Source organism: Bombyx mori, chromosome 24 (genome assembly GCF_030269925.1).
Source record: "Bombyx mori chromosome 24, ASM3026992v2".
Taxonomy (NCBI): Eukaryota; Metazoa; Arthropoda; class Insecta; order Lepidoptera; family Bombycidae; genus Bombyx; species Bombyx mori.
The window spans coordinates 16933024-16948010 of NC_085130.1; the positions used below are offsets into that span (position 1 = coordinate 16933024).

At 35.2% G+C, this 14987-nt stretch overlaps 2 protein-coding genes across 4 annotated transcripts in view; one reads left to right on the forward strand and one right to left on the reverse strand.

Moving 5' to 3' along the window:
- Positions 1-14987, forward strand: part of LOC101746342 (probable C-mannosyltransferase DPY19L1) — a 37033-nt gene that overhangs the window by 19285 nt on the left and 2761 nt on the right. For 2 of the 3 annotated variants that reach the window (XM_038020073.2, XM_021348829.3), the window contains exons 7-10: positions 7777-7939; positions 8889-9014; positions 10342-10503; positions 13390-14031. In XM_038020073.2, coding sequence (XP_037876001.1) covers positions 7777-7939; positions 8889-9014; positions 10342-10503; positions 13390-13417 — 479 coding nt within the window. In that variant the 3' untranslated portion in view covers positions 13418-14031. Of the gene's footprint in view, positions 1-7776; positions 7940-8888; positions 9015-10341; positions 10504-13389; positions 14032-14987 lie in introns of those variants that run through there. The other variant, XM_062675879.1, reaches the window with a different exon arrangement.
- On the reverse strand, positions 57-2613 carry LOC134201338 (uncharacterized). Its single transcript, XM_062675896.1, has 2 exons — positions 2461-2613; positions 57-1390 (listed from the first exon to the last, which is right to left on the reverse strand). The coding sequence occupies exon 2, from the start codon at positions 1334-1336 to the stop codon at positions 377-379; it is 960 nt and encodes a 319-aa protein (XP_062531880.1). The 5' UTR covers positions 1337-1390; positions 2461-2613; the 3' UTR covers positions 57-376.

Consider the following 14987-nt stretch of genomic DNA (forward strand, 5'->3'; position numbering starts at 1 on the left):
GGGAACCGGGGGGGTGGGGGGATGGGAGGGGGCAGCGTTCCCCAGGGGCAGATACCATTTTTTTTTTTTTTTTAATTTATTGAAAGCATTGGCAACACGGCCATCAGCTTAAGCTAATTTTACAAAAAAATAGAACATGAACTAGAACTTACAATAAAAACACAAATAAAAGAAACAAACCAAACCAAGAAACAATTACAAATCATTGAAAACAACAAATTAATGACAAAATGAATTGCAAGAACTTACTATAAAAAAAATAAAAAATTACAAGTTTTCTTTCAACAAACAACAAAAAAAGAACATGAGTCGTTACAAAAAATAATTAAACTTGCACATAAGCAGGAGACCTATGATACATTCATGAATTATACATTCATAGTCGTTCTATAGTGTGAAGTACAAAATTATACACTATTGAGAATAGTTGTGGAAGCTTTAAAATACCTTGAATGGAATTAGGAATAGATTTTAAGCCTGTGTCTTTACATAATGCATTAAACAATAATCTCTGTTGATTGAATTCAGGACAATTAAAAAAAATATGATCTAGATCACACATACCAGAGTTACAATAAGTACATGCAGCTGATTCACTTAACTTTAATCTAAAAAGATGCGCAGGAAAATGGCCGTGGCCTATACGTAATCTACAAATAATCGATATAAAGGCTCTTCCCGGGAAGAATCTAAAATTATCAAACCAAGATTTAGTACTAGGTACTGGGACTATTTCAGCTAACCATTTACCTTTCGTTTCTCTGGACTTAGACAAGTAATTAGACCAACGTTTCATCATATTTTGTTTAATTGAATAAACTAAATCTGAGTACGGAACTTTAAAATCGGAAATATTTATATCTTTTGTAGATTTCGCTAATTTATCAACAAATTCATTACCCACAATACCAGAGTGACCTGGCACCCAACAAAATTCAACAAATATATTTCTGAAATACAAAAAACTCAAACAACTTCTTAACTTATAAATTAAATAATTTACAGATGCACTAATACATTTATTTTTAAGAGCTTGCAAGGCGCTCATTGAATCAGATAAAATTAAAATTTTGTCCCCTGCAGAGTAATTTACTCGAATGTGCTCTAAAGCATATATAATGCCTAGTACTTCAGCCGAAAAAACAGAGAAAAAATTGCTACATTTATAAACTGATCCTATGTTCATGGACGAATCAAAAAATGCAAAACTAGTTCTATCTTTAGTTTTAGAGCCATCTGTATACACTTTAACAAAATCAGTCTTATCTTCAAGGAACTCCAGAAAATCATTTTTAGATTTAAACTTGATTAGATCAATAGCCACATCTCTCAACATGTCATGAAAGTTATATTCGAAACAAGGCAATAGGGTAGACCAAAATACCACATCCTGAAATTCAAAATTCAAGTACGTTATGGCACTGGATATGGATGAAGAATTAGGAAGCGGAATTAAATTATAATTTGGAATATTTGCATACTTCAAATACCTGTAAGTTACTTGATTATCACGGCTAATAAGCTTAAGGCAATAATTATCTATTATAAAACTTCTTCGTATGTATAGAGGAACAATACCAGCCTCAACTTCCAAGGAATTAATTGGAGACGACATCATAGCACCAGTAATTATTCGTAATGCTCTATTTTGCACAATATCTAATTTCCTAAGAATAGAAAAATTCGCGTCCGAAAAGAACATACTGCCATAATCGAAATGGCTTCGGATTGTTGCAATGTAAATAGTTTTTAAAACTTTGGGATCAGCTCCCCATTTTACTCCAGTTAGCGATTTTAATATATTCAAACCTAATTCAGCTCTTTTACAAATAACATCAATATGAGTTTTCCACGAAAGATCAAAATCTAGAGAAAGACCAACATATTTTACGAAAGATTGAGCAGGAATAATATCATAATTGTATAAAACTTTAGGGTAATGCAATCCATTTTGGGAAAATAAAATTGCAGAACTTTTGGAAATATTGACCTCAAGCTTTAGGGAATTAGTAAGTAAATCGTAAATATTACGCAAACAACTATTCATAACCGATTCACCACTTTTAATATCATTACAGTTTACATAGAGAACAAGATCGTCAGCAAAAAATAAATGTTTAACAGAATTTGGAATTTTCTTTATGAAACGTACTAAACTAAGTATGAATATGAGAGGTGATAAAACGCAACCTTGAGGAGTACCTTTAGTAGAAATTTTAGGACCAAATAAACTAGATTTAATTTTCAAAAACATAGAGCGCTTGTTCAGAAAATTGTACAGCCAGAACAGAACATGTCCTGGAAAGCCTAAAGAATGTAGACTTTCAATAAGGTAGGAATGATCTATATTATCAAAAGCCCCTTTAATATCTAAAAATACCGCTAATGTAAATTGATTATTATGGAAGTTATTTTTAATATCGCCAATCAAACAGCTTAAGTTATCTATCGTACTTTTACCTTTACGAAATCCGTATTGAGTACTTGGTATTAAGTTGTTATTTTCAGTAAACCACTCTAACCTGTTTTTTAACATAGTTTCGAAAATTTTCGAAAAACAAGAAGTTAATGAAATGGGTCTGTGAGAATTGATACAGTTGGGATCCTTGTAAAGCTTTAAAATCGGTATTACATGTTGAGTTTTCCAATTCGAAGGAATACAGTTGTTTTGCCAAAGATCATTAAATATTTGCCATAAAATTTCCTTAGCATACTGGGGAAGATTTTTGATTACTTTATAAGGGATGAAATCAGGACCAGGGGAGGTTTCCTTTTTATTTTCTAACGCAGTCGCAAATTCGCCCATAGAGAATGGATCTACCATCCATTGAGCCTCCGGTTTTCCGTGGCTGTTAAAAAAATCTTGTAACTTAGATTCAGAAATTTCATTCTCAGAACCAGTTATCGAGTCCAAAAACAAAGATGCATTAGCGGGATTTTGAAAAAAACTTGAAGACGAAGAAATATGATTGAGTTTAGCGTGTTTAAATCTACGAATGTGATCCCAAATAATTTTACTCGAAGTCAATCGATTGAATGATGAGCAAAGATTCATCCAGCTTGAACGTTTTATTTCATATAAAGTTCTTTTCTTCAAAGCGTCCAGCTTTTTGAAAATAATATAGTTTTCCATATTTGGATAATGCTTGTACGATAATAAAGCAACTTTGGCTTGTAAAACTACGCGGTCACAATCAGCATTCCACCAAGGAACAGCTTTGGAACAATTCCGTTTTTTGTGCGAGTAACACTTTTTGTCAAAAGTCATTAATATGTCATGTAAAATACTCAAAAACATATTATAATTTTCAAGAGGGTTATCAGCGAAGCTAAAACTTGAAAACTCACTTTCACATAAGTTATTAAATTTTGACCAGTCAATCTTATTAAAATTTATGTTAGCTAAAGAGGTATTATCTAGTGTATCAACTTGATTTATTGAAGAGGTGGTCGGGCCAAAGGAAGGATGGGAAGGAAGAAAAGCATCGTTAAAGACTTCAATAAGTAGTGGGAAATGATTACTACTGAGCAAATCATCAAGGACAGAAACTGTGCAACTAGAGCTAAGAGCAGGGGAAGCGAATACTAGATCCAATACATTTCCTTGTTGACCAAATGGAGCAAAGGTTGTGATTGTGTCATCATTTAAACAAACTAACTCAGAACTTTCCACATAATCATGAAGGGCTTTACCTCTTCTATCATTGACTCTTGAACTCCAGGAAGCATGATGTGCATTGAAGTCACCAATTATTAAATAATTATTTGAAACAAATTTAGAACATGAATCTTTCAATAAATTAATAGTGAACTTACCATTTGGTGGTGGAGGAATGTAAACACATAGAATGTCAAAAGAAAAATTATTAATGTAAACTGTAATTAAAATATTTTGAAAATGATATTGAGAAATTGTGTCTATTATTTTAAATTTATACTTAGAGCGTAATGCAATAGCAACCCCACCATGTGGGTGGTTGGAATCTCTTCTTATAACATTAAATCCAGGTAATTTGATGATTTTATGTGAAGTTAACCAGGTTTCATTGAATAAAATCATATCAACACACTTGTCAAGTTTACTGAGGAAATCTTTAAGTTGATCTAATTTAGGAAATAAACTTCTAGAGTTCCAATGAATGATATTAAACTGACCAACAGAATTATGCATATAAGATTGAGTAGAACTATCCATAATTTATGATGTAAAATTCGTTACTAGCATTTCTTTAATTAATTGAGTAGATATAGGTCCAGAAGGGGATTTAGAATCCTTTTTCTTTAACAATTCTATTAAAGTTTTTGTAATGGTTCTGATGACAATTTCTGAATTTATAATGTCTGAAATTAAAGCCCTACCTTGAGGGGTCTTCGCAGATATAGGTATGTCAGAAGAGGTCACGGGGTTCTTAATAACAGGAGTCTTTAGTATGGCTGCATATGATGTTTGCTTGCCGATGATCTTATTTTTAACTTCAGCAACCTTGGCTGCCTTTACTGAGCAAGAGTAAGAAACTGCAGAATGTGGTCCACTGCAGTTGGAGCACTTGAAGATGTTGGGAGTGCTGCACTCCTTATAAAAATGATTGCCTGAACAAATAGAGCAAACTTGAGTGGCTTTACAGGCACCACTTCCATGACCGAATTTGTAGCATTTGAAGCACTGTAACACAGGTCTAATATAATCCGAAACAGGCATCCAAATATGCTCGTATGTGACGTGATCAGGATGGCTAGACGCCAAAAATGTAACCAGCACAGTTTGCAGTGGCTTGTCACTTCCATTCTCTTGTTTTTTGGAAAATCTTTTTACTCCGAGTATTGTGCATGAAGCTTTTAAATTTACTAAAAGAGATTCTTCATCTAATTCCACAGGAGCTCGAATAATTCCTTGACTCTCAATGCTATCGTAAGGTATTTTTGCTGTCCAATTGTTTAACTCCATAAAGCTTACATCTAATAAAAAAGCGTTGGCATCCCGAGCACAGCCAAAGTAAACTTTAGCAAAAAAGTTTCCAGCAGCTTTGACATACTGTACCCCTTGAACATTTTTTAAAGATTTGTTTATTCTTAACAGATCCATTGGGACTCTGTTATTTGGTTGCGAGAGGCTTGACTGAAGAAGCACTGGGTATTCTTTTTTTGTAAGGTCTTCATAAAGAGCATGGTGGTCTTTAAAAAGACCGCGCTTATTTTTAATGAAAGTCATTTTTATTTTGCGGCTTTCGTCGTATTCAGATGAGGTCAATCTTCGTTTTCCCATTATTTTGGGAGCGGACACAGGGGCGGAGCTGAAGCCCTCACCCCTGTCGTCATCGTCCATTAATACGGAACACACTTATGGAATATAATTTTAAACTCTAACACAGTGAAAAATTAAGAAACAATGTCGTAAAAAAGGGCTAAAACCAAATAAATTAAAATTAACTTGAAAAAAGCGCCTATTTATTTTGACGTTCCCGCCCTTTTTCAGGGCAGATACCACATTCAACGTAGACATTCAACAAGAGTAACGCCATCTGTCGTCACATAGTAGAAACTGATATCGAAAGTTTCTTAGAATGTTCTCGATGTAGACAATAACAGTCTAGAACGTTCTTAAGGAATGTTCTGGTATATAAATTTGGAAGCGTAACGAAAAAATGTAATATACTATCTATAGTTGAATCGACCCTTAATTGTCGTAATAATTAAATTGATCTTTAATCAGTCTTTCGGTTTAGTGTATTGTTTATCTCATAAAATATATATATAGGTTAATGTATATGTGGGTTCCGGTGGTCGTTTAACAACAGACCGGCCGTGAGCTCGTTCGAACATGAAATGATAAATAAATAATAAATAAATAAATAAATATTTACTAAAAATCACGCCACGTTAACTGGTCCCGTGATAAGTTCGTAAAGAACTTGTGTTACAGGTACCAGATAACGGTTATAAATGTAAGATTTTTATTATACACATACATATATTTAATAGACATCCATAACCCTGGAAAAGACATTTATATTTATCATATAAATATCTTCCCTTGGCGGGATTCGAACCCGCGACCCCCCTGTGTAGTGACCATGTCACTTTCCACTACACCAGACGGACGTTAAATGGATCAATAATGGCGCTATCTTGTTTAGTTTACTGGTGGTAGGACCTCTTGTGAGTCCGCGCGGGTAGGTACCACCGCCCTGCCTATGCCGTATGATGAGATAGTGGTTGAGAATGTGCTACTTTACTCTTTGTTATTTTACTATGGTACACTTATCCTAGTACATATCTTAATCACTAGATGGCGTTAGTACGAATTCAACTATTATTTGTTTATTTATTACACTTCATGTAAAAATTATATTGGCAGACTTAGTGCCTAAACGCATTGTTTACTAGTCAACCAAAGGTAGGGCTCAGTAAATATTGGTAGATGCAATGAAATATATATTAAATTACAAATACATACGCAAAGATATATACTTAGCATATAGAGTAAATAAATATACATTATAATATATACACAAACACATATACACATTTTGATATTGATAAACATATTCTAAAATATGTTCGGGGAAGTCTGAAAGCGGCATCTGTGACAGAGAAGTTGGGAAGTGCGCGTTTGGGATGGTATGGACATGTGATGAGACGAAATGAAAATGAGGTTGGTAAGAGAGTGTCAACTATGAATGTGGAAGGCTTTAGAGCAAGTGGTAGACCTAAGAAGAAATGGATGGATTGCGTGAAAGACGATATGTGTAAGAGGGGAGTGAGCGAAGAAATGGTATATGATAGAAGAGTATGGAAGGAGAAAACATGTTGCGTCGATCCCAGGTGACTGGGAGAAAGGCAGGAGAATTATAGTAATGTTGATATGAAACATATTCTAAAATACGCTTTTATATAAAATCCAACTAAAGAATAGAAAACAAATTATAATAAATTTGAATTAAAAGTAGTGTAAGAAAAAATGATTTTATTGTAAAAAAAAGCGTGGGGTGTTTTCAGGATATTATCAAAACAACCCTTCCACTCATATCTGTTCATAAAATATTTATAACTACTGATACCATGTACTGCATACGTCTGAAGCTAATAAAAGCGTATTAATTATACGTCACGTATCAAGATGTAATCTATACTAGTATATAAATCTACAGTGGTTATTACGGATGTTCCGTTATAACTACTGGACTATGCATCCGATTGACTTGAAGCTTGGTATCCATGTAGAAAATACATGCACTTAATGGATAGGCTAATATTTATATGAGTGTTGGACTCCCTAATAATAATGAAAATAAATAATAATATTAACTTTTAATGCCCAGCGAAGCGAGTGAGTACGGATAGTACATTATATACGTGTTATTTCAACGGTTTTTGCGGCGCACGCCAGAATAGCTCGCAGATGGCAGATTTTTTCCAACTTACTTGACGCTTATCGCTATTCTTTAATGTAATTCACACTGTATCTTTATAAATTATAACGTATATGTTATTCTGATGTGTCAGCTGCATTATTTTAAGGTCTCATCAAAATCCATTCACTAGTTTTTGCGTGAAAGAGTAAAACAAACATACAACCTTACATTCTTAAAAACTTTCTTGTTTATAATATTAGTAGTAGGAACTAGGATTAAGCACTCGATAAAAGAGCTAATACTCGATAAATATTTATATGAGCGTTGGACTCCCTAATAATAATGACAATAAATGATAATGTTAATTTTTAATATCCAGCAAAGCGGGCGAGTACGGCTAGTGTCATATAATATTATATTAAAGGTGAATTCAGTGATCCGCCCTTAGAGGAGTTGCTGAATTGGATAATGAGGGAGACATCGCCGAGCGCGGCTTTCGCGGGCTCGATGCCGCTGCTAGCGACTGTGCTGCTGTCCACACGCCGACCTGTAGTCGCGCACCCGCACTACGAACACTACGAGGCCAGGTTAGTGGATAACACAGCCGGTGACAACTAGAGCCATCTATAGGCCAGGGGTGGTATTAACGATAAAGTGACAACTAACGCCATCTAGTAGCGAGACAGAGAAGGTTCTGCTTTGAAGGTATGGAGGGTAGAGGTAAAGAGAAGGGTCTTTGTTGTCAAAAAGTGTCCGTTAAAATCTGCTAAATAAGGGTGGCGCTACAGTAGCAACCGGGTAAATTTAAAAAAAGGCGTTGAGGGCGATGCGCGCGTCATCATATTTTATATGTCTAACTATTATAGTAATACCGCAATGTGTTCTTTTGTTTAAAAAATAAAGCAATGTCAAATATCGTTGAAATTTTTGTTAAAGACCCGAGCGGAGCCGGAGCGGGCTGCTAGTCAATTATAAACAAAGGAACTTGGTTTTTTTTTATTGCTTAAATGGGTGGACGGGCTCACAGCCCACCTGGTGTTAAGTGGTTACTTGAGCCCATAGACATCTACAACGTAATTAATGCGCCACTCACCTTGAGATATAAGTTCTAAGGTCTCAAGCATAGTTACAACGGCTGCCCCACCCTTCAAACCGAAACGCATTACTGCTTCACGGCAGAAATAGGCAGGGCGGTGGTACGTACCTACCTGCGCAAACTCACAAGTGGTCCTCCCACCGTTAATTACGCAAATTATAATTTTGCGAGTTTTTATTTTTATTACACGATGTTATTCCTCCACCGTGGAAGTCAATCGTGAACATTTGTTGAGTACGTATTTCATTAGAAAAATTGGTACCCGCCAGTGGGATTCGAACACCGGTGCATCGCTACATACGAACGCACCGGACGTCTTATCCTTTAGGCCGCGACGACTTCAAACCTTTTACGCAATCCAACATCATGTCCTAATGGGTGTGACGTCACGGACGACTGCTTCATATGCGGTTTTTAACCAATCGTATTTCGCTTCTCAGAGAACGCGCCTATTCTGTCTATAAAATGTACGGGCGTTTCTCAGCCGAGGAGATCTATGAGGAGCTGAATAAATTGAAAGTGACGTATGTCGTTGTGGAAACAAAATACTGCTACGGAAGGAGCAAGTTAGTGCGCCGATATATTATATATATATATATATATATATCGACGCTTGAAAGGCAAACGTGACTAAGCGACAATGCGTGAACTTTACAGTAGACTAATTTAAAGTTGAAATACCTGATAACAAAATTTATTTTAACGAATCTAGCTGTAGTAGAATCTAGCTAGTAGCTGTAGGATTGAAATGATTTTAATAGACCTAGAAATATATTTTTTTTGCGCATCGAATATGGTTATTGCCTATCATTTATGTACAAAGCAGTTATTGTCGCTTAGTCACGTTTGCCTTTCAAGCGTCGATATGTATCGAGAGATGAAAGAATGTGTGGTTTAGGCAACTAATTTGCAACTATACAGGACAGCCATTTAGAGTTTAAAATGATGGAGTGAATATCGCATAAGAAAAAAGACTTGTTTAGCTATTTAAGTGGAGTAAGCTTAATTGAAATTCAATCACAAAATATCGAGTTATCGATGCTAAAATATCAAATAAAATGCACCTTTGATTACATAGATAAATGTCGCTTGATAAGCGTTAAATGTCGCTTAAAACAAATAGCTTTTCACCCCTCGATATATGAATAATTTAAACCCTGATTATATCTATATATTAATATGTTGGATATATTAATATGGCGGACGGAGGAGTATGAAATTTCCCACACTTATAGAGAATATAGAGAAGGAGTGCGCAATGCTAATATTTCTTTACAATTGTGCATAAAAAGTACACTAAATTTATATAAAAAAAACATTACACCCTTTGCTTATAGTCAAACCTTTGTTATTGTTTAAAATTTGTGGTCAAACTGAGAATAGATTAATATTGTTTCTCTTTAATATTATTTTTCTATAGTGTTATTGTCTTGGCGAAATATGTGATTATAGAAGTATAATATTCTTTGACAATAGAACCATAATAATGTTCAAAATTATAATTTCAATTAATTATAGTCGAATTTCGACTAAATGAATAACAATTTTCAACTTTCTATCTTTTTTCTTATTGCTTAGATTGGTGGACGAGCTCACAGCCCACCTGGTGTTAAGTGGTTACTCGAGCCCATAGACATCTACAGCGTAAATGCCGCCACCCATCTCGAAATATAAGTTCTAATGTCTCAGTATAGTTAGAACGGCTGCCCCGCCCTTCAAACCGAAACGCATTACTGCTTCACGGCAGAAATAGGCAGGGTGGTGGTACCTACCCTTGCGGACTTAAGAGGTCCTACCACCAGTAGATTAGATGTCGTAGTAGTTACGACAATAGCGCTTTCTTCAGTCAACATAATGAGTGGTCGTGTATTTTTGTTGTATTAATCTCAACAGAAAGGGTTGTTCGTTCCAAGACATATGGGACGTCGAGGTCCCGGCCAGGAAGCGTGACCCGTCCAGCTGCCTCACACTCCTGCTGTCTCCAGCGGAGCACCTGTACCCTGTATTCAGGAATCAGCATTACGCTGTGTTCAACGTCCACGACTATAGCGTGAGGTGAGTGGCTTGGCGTGGCGTGGCGGGGCGTGACGGGGCGGGGCGTGACGCGATAAGAAAATTCGTTTTATAGCGACAACGCTATTGGCTATTTCTGCCGTGAAGCAGTAATGCGTTTGTATTTGAAGTGCGAGGCAGACGTTGTAACTATACTGAGACCTTAGAATCTCGAGGTGGGTGGCGGCGTTAACGTTGTAGATGTCTATGGGCTCCGGTAACCTTTTAACACCAGGTGGGCCGAGAGCTCGTCCAACCATCTAAGCAATAAAAAAATGATGTGTGTATACTTATTTATTAAAGCATAGCATAGCATAGTATAGTATTAGCATAGCATTTAGTATGTAACATATTAAAATTTAATAGGTGTAATCTCGTATGTCCCCCTAATAAGGCGACCATCCAGAAACATAGGCTTCTTTATAATGGAATATATCATGGAATACACGCAAGAAGACGTTTTCCTTTAACACCTCCCAAAGTACAACATTACAAAAAAAGGGTGCGTGTACTTATGTACGCGCGTAAGAAGTTACTTTATTTTTTATTACATTTATTTCTTTTTTTTTATTTAAATTTTAATCAATTTGAAAAAAAATCAATTAATTTGGACATCCCTTTTCTTGACATCGTATAAATTCGGTAATTCTCGGTACGGTTCGGAAAGTTCACCTGCGGCTATATTCCGACTCGCCAAGTTACGTCGGTCGTATTGTAATGAGCGATTTAGTGGGCAACTTCATTCTGTTGATTTTGTGTCACGGTGCGCGCGCATCGTAAAATTTCACTCTCATCAATTTTTCATAAGGCGCCTAAAGAAGTATAACTTCAAAAACTTCCATAATCAATTGCTTACTTTGTCAATGTGGATATAATTGGCAATATCATCGCCTGATCCAAGTTTCCTAATCTCGAGTGTTGCTACTTTGCTAGTATTGAAACTCGGCGGAGGATCGGTAAGGTCCTCAGACTTCCTCAAACGTGAGGACTTCCAACTTCCAAGATTAAGGATCGCCTTAGCGTAGTAAACATGAGACCACCCATGAAGCTCACCAGTGTGCTTAGTGCGAGGTTTCTAACGTTCTCGATAGCGTAAACGTTAACTCAAATTTGTATGTAGTTGGAACAGCGCCCCTAGCGGCAAGCGCAGGCAAACATTTCAACTCCATACAAATTCGAGTTAACTTTTACGCTATCGAGAACGTTAGAACACTCGCAATAAGCACACTGGTTATATGTGGTACAGCGTGCTGTTAGCCAGCGCGGGTGAGCATTCTGTTTATGTATCGAATCTATCTTTTATTTTTTATTGCTTAGATGGGTGGACGTGCTCACGGCCCATCTAGGTTAAGAGGTTACCGAAGCCCATAGACATCTACAACGTAAATGCGCCACCCACCTTGAGATTATAAGGTCTCAGTAAAACTATACTGTAACTGTAACTACAACGGCTGCCCCACCCTTCAAACCGAAACGCATTACTGCTTCACGGCAGAAATAGGCAGGGCGGTGGTACCTACCCGCGCGGACTCACAAGAGGTCCTACTACCAGTAAACTGTACCGTGTACCTTATGTATCTATACTATAATATTATATCTAATATATAAAATTCTCGTGTCACAGTTTTCGTTGCCATACTCCTCCGAAACGGCTTGACCGATTTTGATGAAATTTTTTGTGCTTATCCAGTATCTATGAGAATCGGCCAACATCTATTTTTCATCCCCCTAAATGTTAGGGGTAGTCCACCCCTAAATTTTTTATTTTATTTTTTAGACAAAATTTTTAATTTCCTTTTTTTTATGATACAGCGTACAAAAATACATACAACCCTAAATTTTCATCCCTCTACGATCAACCCTTATTTTTTATTTGCTAATTAAAAACTTTAATTTTTTCGCAAGTTTTTTATTTTATTTTGTCATGACTTAAAATAAAAAAATCATATTACTCTCAATTTTCACTCTTATACGATCAACCCCTATTTTTCCATTCGATTTTTTTTTTTCTATGCACAGATCCGCAATAAGGTTACAAGATGGCAATCAAATATTATATTTTTTTTATGATTATTTTATATATTTATATTTTTTATGATTTTTTTTAATTATGATTTTTTTTTAAATTGAATTTGATCTCCCGGCCTCGCCGGTCGACTATTGATCAACTATCAATCGATCAGCTTTCCCCGCCAGGTGTCACCACTCATCCAGCAAACATCACGTAGTAGGGATGAGGACGAAGCCGGTCTCCTGTCTTACTTACTCACTATACATCATAGATTATATACTTAATATATTTGAGAGCTATACAATACTATACATTTTTCAGCCATATTTTTTTGGTTTTATTTGTGTATCAATAGTATGTTCAGTAGGTCTGAGAATCGGCTACTATCTATTTTTCATACCCCTAAGTGAAAAGGGTTGTCCACCCCAAACATTTATTTTTTATTTTAATTTTTTCGATATTTTTTATTTATAATGAGGTATTATGTGGTTAAATGAGGTTTTTTTTTCTACAGTAGAATTTCCCTAGATATATTATTTAAGGCAACACAACGTTTGCCGGGTCAGCTAGTATTATATAATATTATAAAGAGGAAAGATTTGTTTGTTTGTTTGTTTCGAATAGGCTCCGAAACTACTGGACCGATTTGAAAAATTCTTTTTCCATTAGAAGCCGACATTGTCCCTGATGAACATAGGCTACTTTTAAAAAAATAAAATTATTTTATATTTTTGGTTTCATGTGTGTTTTAATGTTTCCGAAGCGAAGCGAGGGCGGGTCGCTAGTACATTCATATGCGTCTAGTAAAAAGGGGTTATTCTAATATTACAAACAGACCATTTAAATTTATATATTTGTATATATTTATTTATTTACAGATACATGCCTAGGAGCTTCGTTTCTTGACACACACAATGACGTCAGTGGATCTCCAAACAACGTTTTAAAAGAACAACAAAAGAGACTGGTACTTAAGAAGTATTAAAAATAAAATATAATAAAAATAAGAAGAAAAAAAAAACTTTCGAAATCAAATTTCGTATATATATATTTTTTGTATAGTGACATCTGTGCGTGAAACTAAAAAAAAAGGTGAACGTGAAAGAAGTGAAACTTCTCTTGCGGTAGTATTGTGGCTATCTTCATTTTTCATGCTTAAATGAAATTTCTCTTGTAATAGGGAATGCTGAGGTATAAGAGAAACGACCTAACTCGCTTTCTCCCTCTCTCCACGGTCGAGTGGTTCGGCGATTCTATCTTTTATCTTTTCTCTCTAGCCGTAACGAATCAGTCGCGAGTTAAATTTTACTCTCAACGCGCCTAAAGAAGTTTCACTTCGAAAATTGTGCATCTCGGGACGCCTTACAGAAGTGGTAACTTAAACTAATCCAAGTTGGACTGTTTAATATTGAAATTGTTTTACTTGAAAAAAAGCTTAGGTTATTACTTAAAGTTTATGTATATTAATATGATAATGTAAGAAAAATTGTAACATAAATATAAACTAGATGATGACCGAGCTTTGCTCGTTTTTTTTTTTGATAACGCCATCTTGTTGTCTCTTTAAAGCGGTTAGTTGCCCTCAATTAAGAAAAATAGTATTATTATTCGCCAATAGATGTCGGGAAGAGTTGATTATTGAAAACAAGAATAAAACAACATTTTCGGAAAATAAATCGTAGCTAGATCGATTTATCGCCCCCGAAATCCCCTGTATACTAAATTTTATGAAAATCGTTGGAGCCGTTTCCGAGATTCAGATTATATATATAATTATATATATATATATACATATATAAGAATTGCTCGTTTAAAGGTATAAGATAAACTATTCATTTTCTTGGTCTAACCTTAAATCAAACACTCATTGGCTTCGAGTGGCTTAACAACGCCATCTGCTGAAGTATCTTTAGTGTTATTTATTGTGTCTTTAAAGCAATTAGTTGCTCTCAATTAAGAAAAACAGTATTATTATTCGCCAATAGATGTCGGGAAGAGTCATAAAGTTGATTATCGATAAATTTGATTATTGAAAACACGAATAAAACAACATTTTCTGAAAATAAATCGTAGCTAGATCGATTTATCGCCCCCGAAATCCCCTGTATACTAAATTTTATGAAAATCGTTGGAGCCGTTTCCGAGATCAGATTATATATATAATTATATATATATTAATATACAAGAATTGCTCGTTTAAAAGTATAAGATAGTTAGGAGTTACATACGTTATCAGTATCGCTGCCGTATGCGTGAGAGAAAGAGACGCCAGATAGACCGGCGCCGTAACGCGTTACGTTAGCCTCCCATAAGAAGTTATCACTTCATTAATGTTGTGCCTGAATCGGAGAGTAAATAGTGATGTTATATGAAAAATAAATACATTTTGTCATGTTTTTTTTTTTAATTTACTACTATGTTTGTTATTAATTGCCCAATATCATATTTAACTTGTCGGGTTCTTCGAAAATTCCAC

Bases quoted from the DNA above. Each gene is read 5' to 3' on its own strand.
- LOC134201338 (XM_062675896.1), bottom strand. From the start codon at position 1,336: ATGTTGAGAGATGTGGCTATTGATCTAATCAAGTTTAAATCTAAAAAT.